Below are 25,233 nucleotides of genomic sequence, written 5' to 3' on the forward strand. Positions count from 1 at the left end.
CAGCAAAAGGAACGTACAGTTCCTGCCCTGTGCCGGTCTCTTCTGAAGAAAAGGGGGCGGTGGGGGTGGGGGCGCACGTCTTTAGGTTGTTTATTCCTTTCTCTCTGTCCAGTGGCAGAGAAGCCCATACTTTTGAACGCAGCTTGTTGGCTACTGTAAAAGCCCTGCTCTGAGAAAGGACCAATGAGCGCTCGGAGCCCAAACTCTTCGACACAGTTTGTGGCCAGGAGTGCTTGACGTTGAGACAGCCTCCGAGTTGTAAACAAGGACGAGCCTGGGCGGGACCCCAGCCCACGCGACTTGGAGCCCTGTCCCAAGAGGCTAATCTTAAGCCCACGTTGCCCCAAATACCTGCTTCTGCTTCCTCTTCCCTGTTCTTCCCACCCTATTCCCCTCACAGCCGCGGGCACCGGTGCCAGGGCACTCCGTGGTCACCGGGTCAGGCCATTTCTGCGGGGACCGCGGCCAGGGGGGCGGGGCCCCTACCTCTTTCTGTGATCTGATTGGCGCGGCCTGGAGTTCAGGGCGCGTCTCCAAGTTCCAGGGACTCCTCCTGTTTGGGACTCGGGGGGAGAGTGCGGGGAAACAAATAAAACCTCGGGCGGCGGCGGCTGGTGGGAAGACGCGAACTTGAGTTTCAACCCACTGCATCTCCGACTCGCTGCCCAGCCTCTTCACTCCGCGGCACCCTCAAACCCTAGCCCAGGCCCGGGCGCACGAGACAGCCGGCGCACCTGCAGTCCTCGCCCGGACGCGCCGCGCCCCCTCGGAACCAGGCTCTGCTGCGAGCAGCCTTAGCCCCTCAAGCGAGCCACAGTCCCTCCAAGGCCGGGTGGGCGTCAAGATGAAGGCGGCCCGTTTCGTGCTGCGCAGCGCTGGCTCACTCAGCGGCGCCGGCCTGGTGCCCCGAGAGGTCGAGCATTTCTCGCGCTACAGCCCCTCCCCGCTGTCCATGAAGCAGCTACTGGACTTTGGTGAGAGGGGACACAGGGCCCAAGCTGGGTCCTGGGGATGGGGAACTGCTTTAACTTTCAGCCTCGGGAGAGGGAGGCTAGGATCAAGCTAAAATAACTAGGGTTCACATTGCTGCTGAGCCCTGGAGCCTCGACGACAGCACACCTTTCCTTTTCCTAGATTTGGTTACTTTCTGACAGGGTGCCGCCAGGTCAAGGCCACCTACAAGCCTGCCTTCACTGGATAAGGTTTGGCTTCATCTGCACACTCTTCTTTCTGACCCGTTCTTCCAGTCAAATTACTTTTTGCTTTCGGTCACCGTTTAACAGTGGACTGGAAACTTTTTCCCCTCCTTCACAGCATAGTACTGTTTGGAGAAGATTCTAAATGGTATTAAATAGCCTCAAATTAATAGATTTTATTCCTTGGCCACCGGCATCCTTCCACAGGGTACATCTCTCTGCATCCCTACAGATTTGTCTATCGTTATAGCTTTCCATATATTTGCATGATTGCTGAAAATATTTACACATTTGTTGCAATAATCTTATAAGGAAAGTTTCAAGGGTTTAAATGTGATATCATTGTTCTGGAAATATTACAGCTCCCACTCCAGCCTCTTATCCCCCATCTTTCATGTCCACACTCATTAAAGGATGTTGTGTTGTTGACATTGTGGTGTGACCGAATCCTGCAGTCTTTAAAAAATGCTAAGAACTGTGGGATATTCTTACTTCTTGGAAGTGAATCCTCTTCAAAAAGAGAAGACAATAATTATCCTGTATTTGTCACTTTTTAAAAGAAAGAAGGAAAGACGAAAGGAAAGGAAGGAAAATAGGAAGACAAGAGATAGTCAATTAAGAAGACAATCGCCCCTGAATTATCGATTAACAGTAACCCAACTGAGAGTGAAATATAATTTTATAATATGTGTGTGTTCAATATTTGATAGTTAATGCTATTTAGATATATCATTTAGACACACCTTTTTCCCAAAAACTAAATTAATTTCGTTTATTATAGGTTCAGAAAACGCATGTGAAAGAACTTCTTTTGCATTTTTGCGACAAGAATTGCCTGTGAGGCTTGCCAACATTCTGAGGGAAATTGATATCCTCCCGACCCAGTTAATAAATACCTCTTCAGTGCAATTAGTTAAAAGCTGGTAAGTGGTGAACCATATTGAAGTCTCTAGTTTTGAAACAGTTACCTGGGTATGAATTCTTATACTATGTTAACATCATAATTGGAAAACAGGTGATCTGTCTGAACGGTAATTACTTTTGAAAGATGTAGGGATTTTAAAATTAATTTAGGATAAGTTATCATTAGGGAAGCTATAAAACTATAAACAGACATTTTTACCCTGAAAAAGTCGACTAATTTATAATAAAATTTTGAGTTCTAGGATAAATTGGAAAAATAATTGGCATGCAATTTTAATTTTGAATTATAGAAGAGTACTTTCAATAATAAGAGTTTGATATTGCAAAAGAAATCCTATGCCTAGAAACCAATTCAAATGACTACTATTGAGGGGAGGCCTAATCTTTGTCACTTACAAAGTGATTGGCAGAGTGGGCTCTGGGTTCAAATCCTGCCTCTGTCACTTCTAGTTGTGGAATCCTTGGCAAGTGTCTTAAACTCTTTATTGCCATTGAATTATTATTCCCATCTCTCATTAAGGAGAGTAAAGTATATGCCTCAGAGGGATGTTTGAGTGTAATGAAATGAGATAATCCATGAAAAAAAGAAAAAAAAAACCCACTTAGGACAGCAGCTGGCACACAGCCAGCAGTCAGTGTCAGTTGTTATAATCTCATTTTATAAATGAAGATACTGATGCTTAGAGATGGTAGGTAACCCCAAACAGCAAATTTTTGGATCACAGAAGCGAGATATGCACAGGTGGCAGACATGCATGAGAGCCTTATCTTAATCCACTGACTGCACAGCCTTTTGTTCATTGATTCAAGAAATACATGTATTATATACCTATAAGACAATTACAATCTAAAACATATTCAATGTGTAGTATTTACTTTTGCAGTCAAGACTTATACTCTTCTATGAATGAATGTAGTAGAAAAAAATAAAAAGCTTTAAAAAAGTTATTTCTAAGTATTATTGCTAGAAGAAATGAAAATATTTGCCAAATAAAATAGTCAGGAAACTGAATACTGACCTGAAATAGTTAAAGAAACATTTTGCGTTAAATTTTAAGTTTGAAAGTCAAGGATTAAAAATTATAGCATTTTAAATTTTTATTATTTTCCAAATGTTCTGGAGGAAAGTTTTAATTTTGAACATAATGCTTACTTTCTCTTTTAAAATTATTTGAAAAAGTTATTCTATTTTCAGCCATTTGTATCTGACTGTTAATTTTAAAACTTAAAGCACGCCTGCTTCTTTACAGGTATATACAGAGCCTGATGGATTTGGTGGAATTCCATGAGAAAAGCCCAGATGACCAGAAAGCATTATCAGAGTAAGCTCTATGCATTAGAATAAATGTTTAAAACTTTGGTTCTTTCCAGACAAATTCCTAAGATATTTTTATACCTAAATTAAAGGAATTCAGCTCTGAATAATAAATCACTACCCCCTTTCACATGACAAGTTTTGGCTTGTTGGTTTTTTGGAAGTGAAGAATATGGCATTGAAAATGATGCTAAGTGTGAAGAAATGATGCTAAGTGTGAAGAAATGATGCTAAGTGTGAAGAAATGATGCTAAGTGTGAAGGGGACTCATTTTTGTTCCCCCTAGGGAGACCTATTTTTACTATAAATTTACTCCAATGATTAGATGTGCAGGAGGATTTACCATTACATAATTTTAATACATTTCAGTGTCATTGGAGATTAAACATTTTTTTTCAGAGTAACTGATAGTTTCTAGCTACCTAAATAAGAATCTTTTCTAAATCTGACAAGAAATTTTGAAAGTTTTTTACAATGGCATTCTAGAGTCATCTCTAGAATGATGATATTAGATATTAATCGTTAGTTTATAAAGAGAAGACTTAATGAATACATCTGATGAATGCATTGGTTATAAGGCTAATAGTTTTACATATAAGCTAGAAACAAAATGAGTCTGTTTATGAAATTATCTCCTCTAGTGGAAGAATCTGTGATGAGATTACTAATAAAGGACTAACGTTTTATCATTTGATTTGTTCACATGAGTAATGCAAAAAGATCTTTAGCCTTCTGTGAAGTAACCTAAGGAGTATAAGTGAATGAAATGTATTTGAACTTTTACTAACCATAAGTATTGTGGCTTAGCTTTGTAGATACACTCATCAAAGTTCGAAATCGACACCATAATGTAGTCCCTACAATGGCACAAGGAATCATAGAGTATAAAGATGCCTGTACAGTTGACCCAGTCACCAATCAAAATCTTCAGTATTTCTTGGATCGATTTTACATGAACCGTATTTCTACTCGGATGCTGATGAACCAGCACAGTAAGTTAGCTCATCATGATCATGGTATATAGACATGGGTGTAGAATATAAGGCATACTATGACTAGATGTTTCACTAATCAGCAGGTCACATTCTCAGTGGTAGTACTAATCACTATCCTGAATTTTATAACAATATTTTGTTTTTATTTTTCAACAGTTCTTATATTTAGTGACTCACAGACAGGAAACCCAACCCACATTGGAAGCATTGATCCTAACTGTGATGTGGTAGCAGTGGTCCAAGGTATGTTCTATATTTCTGCATTTCCCTTATTGAAAATGTACACTGTATGATTGACATATCTATAATTGAGGTGACTCTGCGAATGAATTTATGTTCACAGAGTGTTCCATTTTATTTTATAAATGTTATCTTCAACGTCCTTTCCTTTTGAGAGTCAACAGTATAAACATTCCTTTAAAATATTATTTAAAAATCCAAATATAAGTGACTAACTTGCCATATTTTATATATTGTATTTAATCTCTGAAGTGCACATATTTGTATTGCTAAAACTGCAGTGCAAACACTGTCTTAATTTTTCTTCAATAAAATATTAAAATATATTTTTATGTACATAAACCTGTACTTTAGTGCATATTTTATAGTAGGGCGATACAGACACTGAAGATTAATTGAGAACTGTACTTGGCATAAATTCATTTCATTGTTATAAAAAACAACTTCTATTCCAGATGCCTTTGAGTGTTCAAGGATGCTCTGTGATCAGTATTATTTAACATCTCCAGAATTAAAGCTCACACAAGTGAATGGTAAGTTTTAAGTAAAATATATTTTAACCTATGGAAAATTCTGTATTCTCCTAATACGATTTTTTTTTGTAAATATAAAGCAACTTCTGTGTTCCTTTTTTCTCTTGCCTAGAGTTTGTACACATTTTTTTTTGAAGACAAGGTTCTCTTTAACTGTCTCAACTGGAAGGCTCCAATTCTGCCTATTCAGTTGCTAATGAGGATTCATAAAGAAGAATGTTTTGAACAAATAATATGGGATTAAAGTAGCAACTATTTTCCAATATCTTAGATCAAAGAAAGATTACTTGCGGTAGAATATGAGGGATAAGGAGACCAGAAGTAGGGAGGATATAGCTGTGGAAATATCCTCTTAAAGAGGTTACCCATAAGACCGGGAAACAAAAATACTTTAAATTTCACTGCAAGAAATAAGCCAGTGACAGATGCATTATTCCACTTATATGAGATGCCTAAAATAGTCACACTCACAGAAGCAGAGTGGAATGGTAGTTGTCAGGGGCTGTGAGGAAGGGGAAAATGGGGAGTTGCTATCCAACAGATATAAAGTTTCAGTTACACAAGATGGATAAATCCTAGAGTTCTGCTGTTCAACATAGTGCTTATAATTAACGATATTGTATTGTACACTTAACATTTTGTTAAAAGGGTAGATCTCATGTTAAATGCCTTCACCCTAATACAAAAAAAAAAAAAAAAAAAAAATTGCACTATTGGTTTAGACTACTGTTCTGGAAGGAGAACATACTTCAAAAAGCTTCAACTCAGCTGGGTTCAGTGGCATACACCTGTAATCCCAGCATTTTGAGAGGCCGAGGTGCAAAGACTGCCAGAGCCCAGGAGTTCAAGACCAGCCCAGGCAATAAAGGGAGACACTGTTTCTACAAAAAGTAAAAATTAGCCAGGCACGGTGGCACACACGTGTAGTCCCAGCTGCTCAGAAAGCTAAGGTGGAATGGTCACTTGAGACCAGGAAGTCAAGGCTGCAGTGAGCCGTGATTGTCCCACTGCACTCCAGTCCAGGTGACAGAGTGAGACCCTGTCTCAGAAAAACAAACAAGCAAAACTTCATTTCTGACAAGGTCTTCCCATACTGTCTGAATGACTGAAGTGATTACATGATGAATGAAAGGCACTATTTTCACCCCTTCCCATTCTGTTCTGGTAAATAGTTGCATCTTAAAACAGTATATTTAAATTGGAATTACTTCTTTTTTCTATTTAAAGTAAACATCTTTCTCAAGTAATATTTATACAGCAACAGTTTGTTTATGGTGAGAGTTTAAATCAAGTTGCTCAAAGAGTAGCCTAACAGATTAGGGACATGCAAATGTAAGTAAACACTAAACTAAAAGTAGAAGAGCAAATAAAGAATGGAACATATCTCTGAGCATAAACAGGGTTGTTGCATAATACTAGTAGATAAACTGCTCCAACTGTTTGACAAAATAAACAGGGGCTTGTGCCAGACCTTGTGTTTTCTGATTCAAACTTTGCCAAGGCCTGGAATACTGAAGAATAATACTTTTATTTTTCTTTTATGTTTTTTTTTCTAATTTTATTTTACTTTTTATTTTTCTTTTCAAAAAGCATTAAGAGGTTTTTGTTTCTCTGTTTTCTTTATCCTCTTGGTAAAATTTGAGCATATTTAGCATATAAGATTTAATGTTTGGGTGATACAAAAAAACAAGAAAAATCAGGTGTATTATTTTACCATGCACTAAAAATATGAAAATTATAGTTAGCATTAATTTCAATATTATGCTATAAGCACAGTTTTTCCCTTCTATCTTAAAATACATATAATTTTGACTCTGAAATTGTCCAGTACAAAAATGGTGAAAATAGAAATAATCCACAAAATCTAATTTGTAGCACTATTCTTCCACACTTACCCAACTTCATACATTTGTGGAGAAATACAAAAATTAATCATATGGAGCAAGGTGGTTCATGCCTGTCATCCCAGCAGTTTGGGAGGCTAAAGCTGGAGCATCGCTTGAGGCCAGCAGTTTCAGACTCACCTGGACAACATAGTGAGACCCCATCTCTACAAAAAAACAATTAACCAAAGAATACTATGTAGCAACTACAATAACATTTTGTACATAAGCCAGTAGTATGTACTGTTTAAGCGGGAAGGTTCTAGGGCAGGATTTGGGGAGGGAGAAGATAGAGAATATGCCAACCCTCTTGAAATCTAAAATGTCAATCACATGAATGTGGTGGTTTATTTTAGTGAAGTATTTGTTTACAAAATCTTCATGAATTTTATTTTTCTAGGAAAATTTCCCGACCAACCAATTCACATCGTGTATGTTCCTTCTCACCTCCATCATATGCTCTTTGAACTATTTAAGGTACGATACTTCACAATAATTGAAATTTTACCTTTTAAAAAGGTTTAACAGTTATATTTTTATCTCCTTTATTATTTGCCACAAAACAGGAGCCTCAATATCTTTTCCCAAGAATGCTTCTAGTCCTCCTAGGAGAAAGTAACTACACAGTCAATGTTTGACGAAGTACATGTAGCTCATTGTAGCATCAACACGTATTTGAGAATGCATCATACAATTCATGATGTGTCAATGCTTTAGAGCCAAGAAGAGGTTCCTACTATTTTTTCAGGTGTCCATCAAAGCACCAGTCATTTATTCATTCATTAAGAGAGGTCATGGGGTGAATGTTTCAGTGAATAAGGCCTTGTTACCTCCACCCCCACAGGCTGGTCCAACTCCAAACTCAGAGGTTCAGGTCCAGAATTCCTGTAGGTGGCATGGCCCCATTCAGAGTCCAGAATGTGCTCAGAGCAAAGTCAGTACTTCCTTCAATCATCTACTTTAAAGTGCATATGAATCACATGGGGACTTTGTTAAAGTGAAAATTTTGATTCAGGAAGTCTAGAGTTGGGCCTGAGATTCTGAATTTTGAATAAGCTAAGGGGTGATGCTGCTGGTCCAAATGCACACTTTTCTTAGCAGGCCTGTTGAGCTGTCTTCTCAAACTGTAGTGTGCATTAGAATCGCCTGCAGGACTTGTTAAAACACAGATTCTTGGGCTCCACCCCAGAGATTTTGATTCTTTAGGTCTGAGAATGTGCATTTCTAACAAGCTCTCAAAGGGTACAGATGTTACTGGTCTGAGGCAGCCTGGTGCTAAGAATCAAATCCTTTCATGCGTCCTAAGATCAAATTAAATTAAGATCAAATTGAACTTAAACCAAAAAATAGAAAAACACCTTAAGCTTTTAGGTGCTTCCCAAGAGTCCCCTGAATTGGAGAGAAGGCAGGCTAAAAAAAGTGAAATCTGGCTCTAATTCTGACATAACTCTTTCCGGAACTTCCCGTTTCCTAACTTATTCTAATATTACTGCTGTGAGGTATTGATTGTACTACAAACATCTGATCTACTTTATTTCACTCCAGCTAATGACTAGAACTTAATATTATATAACACCAGAAAGCAGAAAGCGGATAGGTGGTGAGAAAGGAAAATGGGTTAAGAAAACCAAGACTGTATCTGTATGATATTCAGCCAATAGACTGAAAACTTCTTTTAGTTTGCTCTGTGTTAAAGGACAAAGGATACTTTTTCATTGATTTGATCTATTTTTAAGTTGAATGATGCAACTCATAGAGTTATTTTGCCATCAGTAGTGAAAGTTAGATGATAATCAAATGCAAACTGAAATTTAATTTAGAATTATCAACTGTCCTCTTAAATAGTAACAACCTTTTCACAGCAAGTTTTATGAAAACCAATAAATTGGTTCAGTGATTCACTGTTCATTTGTTATGTAATAGTCTTTGGTGCTTGGATGTAAAATGCAATGGAAAGACAGAAAAGGGAGAGCTAGGAAATGGACTATAAAAACCAATTTCCACATTTAAATTAAGCTTACAAATAAGAACTTGACAGCTAGCAGAATTGTTTTTCCATTAGACATTACTCCCAGGAGCTATATTACACAGTAAATGAATATTTTTCATTATACATCCTACATGACACATTCATAAATGGCTATTTACAAAGCTGTTTTACTACTAACTTAAAAAAATAGGAACTTTGAATTACCCTCCCTGTGCTACTTTTATTTTAAACATTAAAAAAACAGATATTTATTGTCCCTCATTCCTCTGCCATTGAATTCCTTACGGTTTGGTTTCCTTTAGAATGCAATGCGGGCAACAGTTGAACACCAGGAAAATCGGCCTTCCCTTACACCAATTGAGGTGATTGTTGTCTTGGGAAAAGAAGACCTCACAATTAAGGTAACCATTCTCTGTCTTTCTTTTGGGTGTCTCTTGAGAGAATTAAATAGGGTCAATAGTAACAAAACTCTCTGCTTTTTGCAGTAGATAACAGTCATAGATGCCAGGTGCTTTTTAAATGAAGGAAAGCCATTTTTATTTAGACAAATAGACATTGTTTTTAATGTGTGGCTCTGATGACTTGTTTGTTTGTTTTAGATTTCAGACAGAGGAGGTGGTGTTCCCCTGAGAATTATTGACCGCCTCTTTAGTTATACATACTCCACTGCACCAACGCCTGTGATGGATAATTCCCGGAATGCTCCTTTGGTAAGAACAATTATTTGGCTAAATTAATCTCAGCCACCTAGTTCTAAATGTAGAGCAAGGATCGCAAGGGATTATTTAGACAAGTTGATCAATTTAGTAAAATTAGACATGAAGGATATGAGAATGCAGGATAAAGCAAGCTAAAAATGGTGAAACAAGGGGTGTCTGATTGGAAGTAGAAGATATTTATTTAGGTTCTAGGACATTAGTATCAGTGAGGACAGTAATTTCCTATTTGTTTGTATTTCATTGATCGCGTACACTTCTTTACCTGATAACATCTCTCTTCTCTAGGCTGGTTTTGGTTATGGCTTGCCAATTTCTCGTCTCTATGCCAAGTACTTTCAAGGAGATCTGAATCTCTACTCTTTATCAGGATATGGAACAGATGCTGTCATCTACTTAAAGGTATCCCTTGAATTCAATAGCAAAATCCTATTTCTAAAACCATTGCTGCTTTTATAGCCCTCAGTGCTATGGTCCAGAGTGAATTCCCCAAACTGAGTTAATGCAAATGACCACAGGTCATTCTATTCTGTTTCTGGGTGTGTGTACATTATTTAATATGATAACTTACCAAAGAGGAAGCTGGGCCATACTACCTGCCTCAAGTGAAGCAAAATTGCTTCCTGAGAAGTGTTAATACATTACCAAAGTTTCAGAATGAGGACATGCTAATGCAAAGTTTTTAAGGCAACTCCTTTTGGCATCTATGAGAGTAGCTGTACTTTTATTTTACTTAGATTTGTGGGAAGTATATGCTAATAATGTTCCAGCCTGAAAAAATAACAGGTATCAAGATACTCAGGACCTTAAGCTGACCTTGTTAGAAATCCTGGGAAAGGAAAGCTGACTGTTCGCAAACTGTCAGTGGGGTGCCAGACATTCACTGTTTGAACTTAAAAACTTGGTGCATGTTGGCCGGTCACAGTGGCTCACGCTTGTAATCCCAGCACTTTGAGAGGCTGAGGCGGGTGGATCACGAGTTCGGTAGTTCTAGACCAGCCTGGCCAACACAGTGAAACCCATCTCTACTAAAAATACAAAAATTAGCTGGGCATGTTGGCGGGCGCCTGTAACCCCAGCTACTCAGGAAGCTGAGGCAAGAGAATCTGTTGAACTCAGGAGGCAGAGGTTGCAGTGAGCCGAGATGGTGCCCCTGCACTCCAGCCTGGGGCAACAGAGCTAGACTCCGTTTAAAAAAAATAATAAATAAAACTTGGTGCATGTTTTTCTGTTTCTGGTAAAGCCTCAATTTCTTTGTTAAGAGCACTGTCTTGATTCTGTTCATCATTTGCCAACTATTTCAACTGAAAATATATTTACAGATATTAACAACTAAAACATTAAACTTTCAGGCTCCCATTTTTTGCACTGGAATTACTTGCCAAATGGCCTTTGATCACCTGAAACAGTTAATGTATTCACTTCTTAAGTGAGCAAAAGCCTTCAAACTATTGAGAAAGAGCAATAGACTGAGTGCAGACACCAGTGTGCTCTTATTACTGTATCAATTAAATGAATGTATTTGAGTGTTTGGATACTTACCTCTGAATGTATTTTGAATAATAACTTCAAGTGCAAATTATGCCATGCATAATGTCTTTGGTCTCATGTTTTTCCCCCCTTTTCTTTTAGGCTTTGTCTTCTGAGTCTATAGAAAAACTTCCAGTCTTTAACATGTCAGCCTTCAAACATTATCAGATGAGCTCTGAGGCTGATGACTGGTGTATCCCAAGCAGGGAACCAAAGAACCTGGCAAAAGAAGCGGCCATGTGAAGAGGGACACTCAAGACACTTTATGGGATCAAAGTGGGTCTGCACCAGTGCTGCTTCCTGAATGTTTGTGTGTTAACCCTTGTTTCCTCCAAAACAAACAACAGCAACGAAAACTCCTTAATCAGAACACTGATCCAATGAGGATTGGAGCTTGTTTCTGTGACCCAGGAGAACTTAGTGCAAGACTACAGGAGTTAACAGATGGTCGGCTCCTTATTTTTTTATGTAGAATAACTCATGAGTTTATATAAAATCCCAAAGAAATAAGCCTCAGTTTTCCATCTGTTTTTGATAACAAGAATGAGAAAGGGAGTGAGCGTGAAGATGGCAGTTAGCAGTTTCAATAGACTAATATTTTAGGCCTCTTGTTCACATCAAAAGATATTGGTGTCAGAATACCAGCATTTTCCTGCCATGCAAAGGATTAAAACTTAGTTTACACTATGTGGTTAGAAATGTATGTAAATATACATTTTGAACATATTTATGTGCTCTGGAAGGAAAGGCTGGTGACTAAAATAAGGTTTACGCTGAAAGAGGAGGAATTTTATTCAAAGCATTCAAACATTTTATTCAAATGTTTCAAAATTCAAAACATTTTATTCAAGGTTGCAGTGAAGGCATCAACTTATGTAAAATCTCAGAAGGAAGGCTCCTCTGATAAAAACACAGCTCCTTTATTATGCTGCTTTTCCTGTTTACTTTACACACTAAGTGAACACTTATTGTCAGGTGCCTGGTCTTGAGTGAATTGTTAGATGTGCACTGAACTCAGGATGTTGGGGATTGGAGAGAGAATTGCCAAAGTAACAGCAAAAATATCTCTTACTTTGCTTTGCTTATAAATAAGTCAGCAGATTGGAAAAACTAGTGTTAGTGAAAGAAATCACATGTTCAGAGCCTAACTCAGTAAGAAGGGCTTTTCTCTATCCTGAAATGATGGTAATCCAAAGGCATCCATTTTCTAGGCTTAAAAGATATATTTTTGATATATTTAATTATATTCTGTACACTCCAGCATTAATATGTCTATTTAAAAATTTCTAATTCACAAGTGACTCAAGAACATTAGAATTTAAGTACCTTTTAGAGTGATTTTTTAAAACAAATAGCCTGGATGTAAGAGATTCTCATGTGAGCATGCTTTCATTTGTGAATCATTGTGACCGAGAGCTAATGAATGACACCTGAAATGCATATGGTATTTTTGCGAGAGTTAAGGTATAATTTGAAGTTTGGCAGGCAGTGGCACTGAATACTCTTAGAGAAGAAGGAAGGGAAAAATGAAAGAAGGCAGGAAGGAAAGAAAGGATATAGGTAGAGAGGGAAGCAGAAGGCAGGCACTTTTCTATTTTCCCCACAAATTATTTCAAAAAAAGTCTGTATTTTCATGCATGTGTCATTGGCAAGAGGAAGAGCTGGTGTTTTTGAAAGCAGTATGGATTCTTTAACTGGCTCTCACTCTTACAAGATGGTAGGCTTTTATGAGATAAACTTATCTGTGTCAATTAACATTTAAACTGGCATATAGAAAAAAAGGAGAATTTTCTGCATTGTAAAATAATCAGTATGGTTTATATGTTGAATTTGACATTTGTGTGTAATTTTGTGGTGGCCTAGTGTTGTGGTGCTTCTGGTAATGGTAATAGAAGCTCAACTATTTTTTTGTGGATTTCAGATTTTATCATCAGAAGTCCTAGACAGTAACATTTCTTAATGGTGGAAGTCCAGCTCACATTTCTGATTATACAAAACAGTTTGCAGCAGGTTATTTGTCATTTCAGTTTTTTACTGAAATTTGAGCTAAACATTTTTACATGTAAATACTTGTATTTACCAAAGATTTAAATCAGTTGATTAATTAATTAACCTAAACACTGTGAACTATCTTTAAAACACTAGAAAAAAGAAACGTTAGTATCTCAATTACATTAATGGTGCAAATGGACTTTGATAAAATAGAAATAATCTACATTGGTATTTGTGAAATCTGTGGAAGAGCTTTAGGGTTTCTAGTAGAAGGATACTGAATACTCAGGCCCACTTAAATTATTAATGTATACATTGTGTTTTTATCTTTATGCTATGTACAGAGAAATGTGATAATTTTTTATAATAAATATTTTTTATGATAATAGAAGACATTGTCTTTTAAAGTTCTTTTCTCGCTTTACCTCAAGGTACTAAGAATTTGAGTTAAGATAACACAGTACAATGGTGTGTTTGCCTATAAATTTGTATACAATAATCATTTTTGCAATGCATATGTTCTCTGCATATTTCTGTAAATTTAAGGTTTCATTTTATGTCTGGGTTTGCATACAAACAATGGAGTACCAAAATAATTAGATAACTTAGGTTCCCAATGACTTCTGGATTAAATGTCAGAGTAATAATAAGGTGGAAATAGGATAGAAATTACTAAGTTAAATTGTGGTATGTATTATCTTTGCTCTCTTTAGTGCTTTTCTTTACTATTTTAATCCTACTTTATCATTAGACAACATTCTTTGCCCACCTTCCTAATGCCCTTATTGGCAAGGTTCTACAAATGGGTGACTGGGGTGGGGAGGAGGGAAGGGAAGGAGGGAAGAAAAGGAGGAAAATAGATTAGAATTAAATGATAACAGTGGAATGAGTTTGCCATAACTAAATTATAAATCTTGTCAAAATAATCATATTTGAATAAAAAATGCCATTAGCCTAAGGCATTAGACCCTAAAAATCCTATAGTAAGGTTGACATTTTACTAAAATACCTTTAGTGAAGTTGACAGTGAGACTCTCTATTTCCTTGACTGTCTTCATTTTTTCTGCTTCTGTTGAGGAAGCACTGCACCATGTGTAGCTAAGAGGAGCACGCACCTGCACACGTGCACAAGATCTAGCTGTACAGTTTCTTGGACAAAGCTGCCAGGGAAGTAGGGAATTAGTGCACTCCACAGTCTTAGAATCTTCACTCATGTTCTCTTAATAAGTGTAAAACTTTGAATCCTACAACTCTCCATGTCTGCACACATATATCTGACTCAAGTCAATGTGTATGCTCCAAAGGAAACTAATTTTCAAGTACCATCAAGTGGGCCAAATTTCCACCAAAACTATCTTTAGACCATTTCTCTCAAATTCCACATTTGGCTAGGAATAGTGTTTGATCTCAACCACCAATGCATATGCAAAGAGAGAGAAAGAGATCATTGTGAGCTAGTAACCTGGGCATCAATCGTGATAATTCCTTTATTCTCCTACTATACTTTCAGGGATGCACTTACATTTAGATGTATACCAACACTGAAAATGTGTGTGAAATCTCCTGATCATCTTGGTCTGTCCTGGTGGAAGAATTAAGAGACTTTTATAATTTCATAAAAGCCTATATAAGAAGTCACATCAAAGCCTATATAAGAGTCCTACTATGAACACCTAGAGCAGCAGGGTTCTATCTTCATTAGCATTCCATCCACATATGTCTTTTTTTAAAAAACATTTATCCTTTTTTTACCTTATATCGCAGTTACTAGGCACTCAATAAACATTCACTGCCTAAATACATAAATGAACACATGAATAAACTTCTGGCCATAGAACAGTATCCCTGCATTTAAGGATAGATTGGAACTCTGTGTTAAGTAATAGTACATCAAAGTTTATAAGATCTCATGCTGGAAGATGTATTAAAGAAGTTTTATAATATTGCAGACACTCTGAGATGTGTTTCCAAACCAATTAAACTGCAACTCATTTTTGTTTAATGTCACTTTCCATCGGTGGCCTTTGGCTGTGAAATTATTACATATATCACAATAAATTAAATAATGGCTAATGTTATCACTACTAAGGAAATTTCTTGAGCAAATGGGCCAGAGCTTCAGATTTTATGAGTATTCTTTCTTTGCATTTACCTTGGACTCAGATGAAAACATATTACCATCCATACATCATGGCTCCTTAATGGAAATGAATAACTGTCTTTTGATGGGATTTTTCAGTTCCTGCCCAAGTGCAAATAAACATTAAAAGCCACTCAAAACCAGCAGAAATGTCAGTAACCTTGAAAACATGTTGAATCTATTAAATGATATGAAAATGATGTGAGCTGTCTTAATAAATCCAGCAACAAAATAATAAAGGTCATCAACGAATCATGAGACATCATTTTCATGTTTACTGCTACCATTAATGTAATGGAAATTACACAGGACTGGTTGTCAAATAATGCAATATAGCTAGAAATTATTTATTGGTATACTGTTTTCCATACATGTAAAAGGATGCTTTAATATCTAAGACAAATAGTCTAGTGAATGGCAAAATCTAAGTTTTTATCCATTTCATATAGCTATGTTATTTACTGTGTTTCTACCCAAATATAGACAGATAGATAGTGATATAGATAGATATTTGGTAGAATTGCCCTTGATTCAATCTTTTTCTTTTAAGTTCATTTTTAAAGATGATGATTTTTATTATAAATTGATTATTAAAAACCGAAATAGACTTTAAAACAAAAATATTTTATCATGTTCTTATGCAATTCTCTTTACCTATTTGAGTTTCAATCTTCTCCTCTACCTAAATGGGTTTTGTACAAGAAAGGCATGCCAAATTCTAAAGTCTCTGAATGTAAGTTTTCTAGTAATTCTTTACTAAATACCCTGCCTCCAATCTCTCTTCAGTCTACCTGCACTATAATGCCAGATTCATTCTCCTAAACCAGCCTTCTCATAATATTACTGCCAAGCTCAAAATCCCTTACTGGCTTCCCAGGGCCTAAGAATCTGAAATGTATATGATATTTACAGTTTTATGCACTTCAACCTTACAATTTATATCTTCCATTACTGAACCATTCAGAATACTATTTTCTAAATATGTAACAAACATGTTTCTTTTTGCTCATTGTAAATATGCCTACCTGAAATACCCTTCCTCTGTTCTCTGTTTTTTACAATCTTCTGGGCCCAGGTTAAATCTGACCTTCATGGACTGGGCATGCCAACCTCTTGTAAACTCTCACATGGTCAGGACAATTTTAATACTTATAACTGCTAGGGGTGCTAGTTACATGTTACAGATAGGTATAAAGTCCAGAAGCCCAACTAGATTGTGTGTTCCCTGCAATTTGGGACCATGAGTTATACATACCTACGTAAAGACCATGACATTAAGCCTGTCTTGCGAATAGTAGATATGAAAAAACATTTCATAATTGATATGTTTTCGATGAGTTGGAAAGACAGAGAAAAGCAATGGAATAATCTCTAATTGAGCAGTTTATTCTACTGACTTAAGACCAATGCCATCCATCTTTGTACTTTTTAATGGCCCTCAGCATTTCTTTTTCAATTTGGGAAGGATTTATGCTTGTTTCCAGATGGATCATGGCTGTAATATATACACACACTAATTTAAACCTTTTATTTCAGGCTTAATATAAGGTTTTTGCCCTCAAGGAGTTTAGCATCCTATTGCAAATTTGAAGAGTCAAGATACAAACATGTAAGAACTTAAATTGTGGCCAAGGATTTTTATAACACTCCAAGGCAACAATAGAGAAGATACCATAATACCATATATATATTTATATATATATGCACACACACCATATATGTATTTATATATTTATATATCTATACACACCATATATGTATTATATATTTATATATAATACATATATAATACCTATATATGTATGTACCTATCATAAAATATATATACCTATATATAGAGAGAGAGCCAGGTTAATGCACTCATGTGAATTACTATAAAAAATTTAAAGAAAGAAAAGTGATTTCAGACTAAAGTGACTAGGTGAAAAGAAGACAATTTATGTACGGAAAATGGAAAGAAGAACTTTGAAGAAAGTATCTGGAGAGAAAGTTGGAAAGGTAAACGGGAGCTCAACTGAAGATAGTTTGAATGTCTGGATGTGGCACCTGGGGTATCAAAGAGATAATAGAATGGTAAAAAGATCCAAATCGCCCTGTTGAGTAAAATCTCAAGACCATGTATATTGTCAGTTCATTTACAAAATACAGTGTAGCAATTAGTACAACTTTCTGAAATGAGAATGTAATATTCAGATAACCAAAGAGAGCATTGATATATATTGATTGATGAGTTGAAACAATGGATTTGCACCCAAGGGTCGTAGTTGTCAGACATATAGACTCTGGAGCTGGACTGCCTAGCTTTCCATCCCAGCTCTGCCACTTCATAGCTATTGGGAGTTACATAATTTCTCTCTTCCTCAGTTTCCCAATCTGTAAAATGGGAGTAGTATTATATGCTCTTCCTTACAGGGGTGTCATGAAAATTAAAATGAGCTAATATACATAAAGTATTTATAACAGTGCTTGGCACATAAGAAATATTATATACATGGCTGGGTGCGATAACTCATGCCTGTAATCCTAGCACTTTGGGAGGCCAAGGCGGGTGGATTACCTGAGGTCAGGAGTTCGAGACCAGACTGGCCAGCATGGTGAAACCCTGTCTCTACTAAAAATACAAAAAAATTGGCTGAGTGTGGTGGCTGGCACCTGTAATCCAGGCTATTCGGGAGGCTCAGACGGAGAATTGCTTGAACCTGGGAGGCAGAGGTTGCAGTGAGCTGAGGTCGTGCCATTGCACTCTAACCTGGGCAACAAGAGCAAAACTCTGTCTCAAAAAAACAAAACAAAAAAAAAAACAAAAAAAAGAAAGAAATACTATATACGCATTAGTTATTTTATCAATAATACTATTTAAGCATTAGAGACTGGATCCATATATTAAGTTCTTGAACAAATGAGTTGATTGCAATAAAAATAAAGTATGATCTTTAAGATAGGAAGTCACACAGTGTAAGCACGCAATGTATCAGTGATAGTAACAAATGTGTTCTAGTACACCCTATTGCTTGTTTGTGACTCTTGGGTTCAGTTTTTAGATCAAAGTATGGTCTGTGACCTGAAACTGCTGAGGAAGGCTGAAACCTGTTCAGACAGGGATCAAACCGAGACCTTGGCCTCTTCAGTAATGCTATCCAACCAAAAACTGGGTGGATGGTGGTGCCATGTGTTACCTAATGAGATCTATTAACTCTTTTAGGTCCCATTGAGAGCGCTGCAAAGCTGCACCTCCCTGAACACAGAGGAGAAGCTGGCTCACTACACATTATAAATATATATCTAGACAGCCTAACACAGCACTTTGCCCAGAGCACACTCTCAATAATTGTTTGTCTAGCGGATGAAAGGAGGCTTAAGCCATTAAAGTAACAATTAGGCTTCAGTTGTTCCCTAGGCAGCCTCTTTCCCCTTCTAAATATCATATTTCATCTTGTGAAAGTAGGACCTTAGAAAGATAACAAAAGCAAAAAAAACAAGGTTCTTTAAAAGCTTTGAAAACAGTACCCTGGCTTGTTAGAAAAAGTAGAAAATATTTTCTTACTTTTTTCTTAGAATATCTGACAATAGTTCTTTGTAACTAAAAATATACCTTGCATTTTATGTAGAATCTGATGTTATTCTTTTTATGTAATTCAGATAGTTTCAGGCAGAATCTTCATTTATCATGCACTAATTTGGGGGAAATTATTTTAGGGATAAAACTTGTCATAATACTTAGAGAAAAGCTTTCTTAACCAGAGACAATAATGTTGATTTGATTTCTTTTGAACTATATTTTTCAGTAGCCATAAAATATGTTTTCAGGTATTAAAATAGAAATTGGCTTCACTAGACTTTCTTTTCTCTCTGAAACCTTTTTAAATTGAATAGTAAATTAGAAAAAAACTATGGAACTTATGTGTCCTGTATTTTTCTAAGGATTTTGGGCTCGCGCCTGTAATCTCAGCACTTCGGGAGGCCAAGGTGGACGGATTGCCTGAGCTCAGGAGTTTGGGACCAGCCTGGGCAACACAGTGAAACTCCGTCTCTACTGAAATGTACAAAAATTAACCGGGCATGGCTGCGTGCGCCTGTCGTCCCAGCTACTCGGGAGGCTGAGGCAGGAGAACCGCTTGAACCCGGGAGGCAGAGGTTGCAGTGAGCCGAGATCGCACCACTGCACTCCAGCCTGGGTGACAGAGTGAGACTCCGTCTCAAAACAAAAAACAACAACAACAAAAATAAAGAAAGAAAGAAAACAAGAAAAAGAAATTACTACTTTTTTTTTTTCATCACAACAATCCATTATGTTAACTCCTATGAACAAACTGGCTTCTTTTATTCTCACAATAACTGTGTATTATTATCCCACCCATGTTACAGATCGGAGACTGAGTCACAACGAAGTTGAATAAACTGGCCCTATCAAGGGGCAGAGCTGAGACTGGGGAACTAAGGCACTATACACTCCAGAGCCTTTGCTCTGTAGAAACAGTCCTTCAAGGAATGCACCCAGGACAGCACCAAGGCAGCAGAATACCCGAGGCCATGCAAATGAGTAACCCATGACTAGTCTACAGGGGAGAGGGACACCCTTACTGGCCTCATCAGACTTGACCCAATTCCACCAACTTTAGGTCGCTGGAATTCTTCAGACAAATATTTCAAGAAAGCCCTACCTACCCGCTGAGCCATCAGCAGCTTTGGGTTGTTAGATCAGCTCCCACATTCTACTGAATGACACTTACCTATTCTTCAGGCACTAAGACAATTCACTTACCTGTTCAACCAGCCATTAACAAAGATTTAAGTACCACATGCTCCCGGGCACTAGGAACTCCATAATGAATCACAAGGATTCCTACACCCAAGGGCGTTGTAGCCTATCTGTGAACATAAAAATTTAATTTACAAATACTATTGTTTTAATATCTATATTTATTCATGATTATGAGAATACAAACATGATTTCTGGGGCAGGGACAAATTATTTGTACTTACTTATACTAATAAAGGCATCAGCTCCCCTTACCTTAATTTTTCCCCCTTATAAGGTAATGCAATGAAAGCCAGATGTCACCTTATACTTGCCGGGATCTGTACTATAGGTAAAGAATCCCATAAGAATCTGAGAGTTTTTATAGAAGAGAGACACTTACCTCCCTGTTTCCCTTCTGAAGCAGAGAAAGAAGCCTTTGCTTCCTAACGTACACAAACGCACTTTTGGGAGAGAATAGGAAGGATCCTGGGTGCTAACCCTTTGGCATGTAAGTAAGTAAATGTCTATAGGGGAATATAAGACAAGTTTCTCCTTGTTTTACAACCCCTGGAATGTCTTCATGCTCCAGCTTTTCTCATGTTTTCTCATCACCTCTTGAAATAGAAACATATCTCTAGGGAGGCAAGTCTCTTACTATCTTATTAGTTATCTTTAAGTTTCAAGGCTTGACCTTGAACCCAAATCCCAGTAAAATTTGCCCCAAAAATCCCTAACCATGCAGAAACATGAAAATATCCACGCTTCTTCACTTCCTTCTGGTATTTGATCATCAGAAAGGTTCTCCAAGAGGAAAAGATGACAATAGCTTCCCCAGGACAATGACTATGCCCAACTTTGGTTACATGCCTTTTCTGAATCCACCAATGTCAGTGTAGAGGAGAAAAACCAAAAACACCTTTTTCCTCTACCAATATAGTTTCACTGACTGGGGCCCTGCAGATTGGACTGACAAATGACAAATTAACAAGATAAAAAGCAGAGTTTGTTAACACATGTCTCATACAGTCCCAGAGGAAAACTCAGTGATGAGTGACTCAAAAGGATGCTTAGAACTTGAGATTATATTACTTTAAAAAAAAAAAAAAAAAAACAATAAATTTGTAGGAAAGTGACAAGACAGAGAAAAGTCTTTGGATTCCCAGGGCAGCAAACCATAAAATGGTCAGCATGTGGGGGAAACTAATAGAGCAAGGTTTGTGTGTCCAGGTCGATCTCAGCACCCATTTTCTATCTTCTTCATGACCATAAAACTTCCCTGAAAGAGGGGATTTGTGGCAGTCTTCATTTTTCAAAATTTCCTGCTTTTAGTCAAATAAGGAAAGCTCTGAGAAAACTTCCTTCTGCATTAGTTAAATCTCAAATGTCTTTAAGCTCAAAATGATCCTTATGCCAAAGTGGCATATTTGGAGCTGGCATATTCTGATCCATACATAGTCGTGTGGCTGGAACATTCTGATTGTCCAAGGTGGGGCCATGTGCCTACCACTCATGGGGCTACAAGAATGAGGGTATGGTGACAACTGGCACAATTTGAACCATTTAAACTGAGCAGGATGATTGTGAAATATGGAGAGATGCTTCTCCACAGGAAAGGATGGTAGCAAAGTGAAGACATACATCCATTCCAGCAGGAAAGGCTGAGGTCCAGAGCATGGCTGGGAGGATTTTCACTAGCTCCAGTATAGCAAAGCAAAACAATGTGAGATATAGCTAGATTGTATTTGGGGCTGTGAAACCTATGTGTAGAGAAAATGAAAGATGAGAGGATCAGAGATTTGAGGATAGGGAATAGGTTTGAAAATAATGGCAGAAAGTGAGAAAGTGAGCTGATAAGAGAACATGGTAGATTCAGTGGGGATAGGAGAAAAGTTGTTGACTAATCTGCTCAATTGTGTAAATTTTTTTCATTGTATGCTCAATAGTTTGGATTAGGAGTCAGCAATTTTTTTTTTTTTTTTTTTTTAGACGGAGTCTCACTCTGTCACCCAGGCTGGAGTGCAGTGGCGCGATCTTGGCTCACTGCAACCTCTGCCTGCTGGGTTCAAGCAATTCTCCTGCCTCAGCCTCCTGAGTAGCTGGGACTACAGGCATGCACCACCATGCCCAGCTAATTTTTTGTATTTTTAGTAGAGACAGGGTTTCACTATGCTGGTCAGGCTTGTCTTGAACTCCTAACCTCATGATCCACCCGCTTCAGCCTCCCAAAGTGCTGGGATTACAGGCATGAGCCACCGCGCCCGGCCAGTAAATCTTATTTTCTGTAAAGGACCAGATAGAAAATATTTTACATCACACATAGCCTCTTTCGCATACTTTTCTTTGCTATTTTAACAATCCTTAAAAAGTAAAAATTATTCTTAGCTCCCTGGTCAGGTTCTAGGTTGATACAAGCAAGGAACGCATGGAAGATTCCGCTCATCTACAGTTATGAATTTTCCTGGTAAATAAAATGAAAAGAAAGAGGCAATAAAGTTTAGAGTACAGTGAACAAAATAATGGAAACATTCAGTCCACTGGACAGTGAAGTCGCCAATCATTCATTACATATGAACAAAGCAATTACCATTGATTAGGTATCTGCCATGTGCTGAACACAAAATTAGACTCTGGGATATAATGGTAATCAAAAAAGGCATAATCACTACCTCATGGAGCTTAGCATTTAGTGAGCAAAAACAAAGACTTTGTTTGTTTTTGCTTTTGCTTTTTGAAACAGGATCTCGCTATATAGCCCAGGCTTGTCTCCAACTCCTACGCCCAAGTGATCCTGCCTCCTCAGCTTCCCAAGTAGCTGAGATTATAGGCACATGACACCTCACCTGGCGAATTTTAAAATAACACAAATAAAAATATAATTATACCTTGATTAGTATATAGTGGGTACAAATTTTGCACTTTAAAATTGCAAGAAATATCATAGTCCTTTATTCCAGAAGTTTAATCCATTAAAGAGAATTGGTAAGTGGGACTTTATCAAAGTATAAAACTTCTGCTCTGTGAAAGTCCCTGTTAAGAGATTTAAAAAGAAAAACATGCCACAGACTGGGAGAATATTTTCTGTGAAACATATTTAATAAAGGACTTGTATTTAAAACATACAAGAAACTCTTCAAATTCAGTAATAAGAAAACAGACATTGAAAAATAAGCAAGAGATCTAAACAGACACACCAATAAAGAAGATATAGAAATAGCAAATAAGCATATTAAAAGACTCAGCATCATTTGTCATTAGGAAAATGCCCGAATTAAAGCAAAAATGAGATACCACAACACACCTATTAGAATTAGCATACGACAATGTCATATGCTGGCAAAGCACAGAGCAACAGGAACTCTCCTGTTGCAATCACTTTGGAAGACAGTTTGGCAATTTCTTCTAAAGTTAAATATAATCTTACCATACAGTCCTGCAATTATGCTTCTAGGTATAGGTATTAACCCAAGTGATTTGAAAACTGTCCACACAGAAATCTGTAAGCGAACGTTAATAGCAGTTTTGTTAATGATCACCAAAAATGAAAAGTAGCCAAAATGTCTTTCAATAAATGAATTGATCCATAAATTATACATTAATAAGATGGAATATGTATAGAATACTATTTAGCATTAAAAATAAATGAGCACTCAAGCCAATGCTAAAAGGCATGGATAACTCTTAAATATGTATTTTCTAAATGAGAGAAGCCAGTTCAAAGTCAATACACTGTATGATTCTATTTATATTATATATGAAAAAGGCAGAATTTGAGAGATGGTAAACAGATCAGTGGTTGCCAGGGATTCAGAACGGAGGCATGGAAAAGTGAATAGGTGAAGCATGGGACTTTTAGAGCAGTGAAGCTATCGTGTATGATTCTGTGGTGGTGAATACATGACACAATGCATTTGTCAAAGACCATGGAACTTTATATCACAAAGAATGAATCTTAATGTATGCAAATTTTAAAAATCATTTAGAAAGTCAGAGAGATCCCAGAATGGAATACAGAATATGAGAAAAGAATGTGTGTTACTGGCCGGGCGCGGTGGCTCAAGCCTGTAATCCCAGCACTTTGGGAGGCCGAGGCGGGCGGATCACGAGGTCAGGAGATCGAGACCATCCTGGCTAACACGGTGAAACCCCGTCTCTACTAAAAAATACAAAAAAAAACTAGCTGGGTGCGGTGGCGGGCGCCTGTAGTCCCAGCTACTCGGGAGGCTGAGGCAGGAGAATGGCGTGAACCCGGGAGGCGGAGCTTGCAGTGAGCTGAGATCCGGCCATTGCACTCCAGCCTGGGCGGCAGAGCGAGACTCCGTCTCAAAAAAAAAAAAAAATTAAAAAAAAAAAAGAATGTGTGTTACTAATGTATGTACCAACTCACTGAAAAGGGTAGGGGAAAAGGTGCTGACCTAAGTGATTTTGGAAATGAGAGGAGTCTTAAGACTAAAGGCAAAAGGAATTTCACATAAGCACTGCACTCTAGTTGATAAAGTTGCTTCTATTCTGCAACCAGTGTACATGTGTACTGGAATTAAATACTTACATTTATGGATGACAGATATGGAAGCCAGGTTTCTCACTGTTGAAGTGGACAGTTATAGATAAGCAAGGGGAAAAGGTTAGAATGATCTAAGTGATAATGGATTAGAGCTGGAGACATAACTATGAACTCATAATTAGTGCAGTATAGAAAAAGATACATATGAAAATATAAAAACATTCATAAATATACATATATATACATGTGATTATATGCACATACAGTTTCTTGCTTTGTCGACTCTGAAATAATGATACCCCAGTAGCAATGAACACACCTAAGACTCAGATCTTAGTTACTAACATGTAGTTGTGCTAATAATGATAAATATATCAATAATATATCAATAACATACCAATATATCAATATTGGGTTCATTAACTATGACAAATGTACCACACTAATGTAAAGTGTTAATAACTGGGGAACTGAGCATGAGGTATTTGGGAACTCTCCATACTATCTTCAAAACTTTTCTGTAAATCTTGAACATTT

The 25,233-nt window shown here is 37.2% G+C and overlaps 1 protein-coding gene across 1 annotated transcript; it reads left to right on the forward strand.

The window, feature by feature from the left end:
* The first annotated feature begins 241 nt into the window (after positions 1-241).
* On the forward strand, positions 242-13,707 carry PDK4 (pyruvate dehydrogenase kinase 4). Its single transcript, XM_025379246.1, has 12 exons — positions 242-706; positions 812-974; positions 1,978-2,119; positions 3,371-3,442; positions 4,243-4,427; positions 4,587-4,673; positions 5,126-5,203; positions 7,487-7,563; positions 9,379-9,477; positions 9,676-9,786; positions 10,081-10,194; positions 11,425-13,707. The coding sequence occupies exons 2-12, from the start codon at positions 845-847 to the stop codon at positions 11,563-11,565; spliced, it is 1,236 nt and encodes a 411-aa protein (XP_025235031.1). The 5' UTR covers positions 242-706; positions 812-844; the 3' UTR covers positions 11,566-13,707.
* The last annotated feature ends 11,526 nt before the right edge of the window (positions 13,708-25,233 follow it).

Source organism: Theropithecus gelada, chromosome 3 (assembly GCF_003255815.1).
Source record: "Theropithecus gelada isolate Dixy chromosome 3, Tgel_1.0, whole genome shotgun sequence".
Classification (NCBI taxonomy): Eukaryota; Metazoa; Chordata; class Mammalia; order Primates; family Cercopithecidae; genus Theropithecus; species Theropithecus gelada.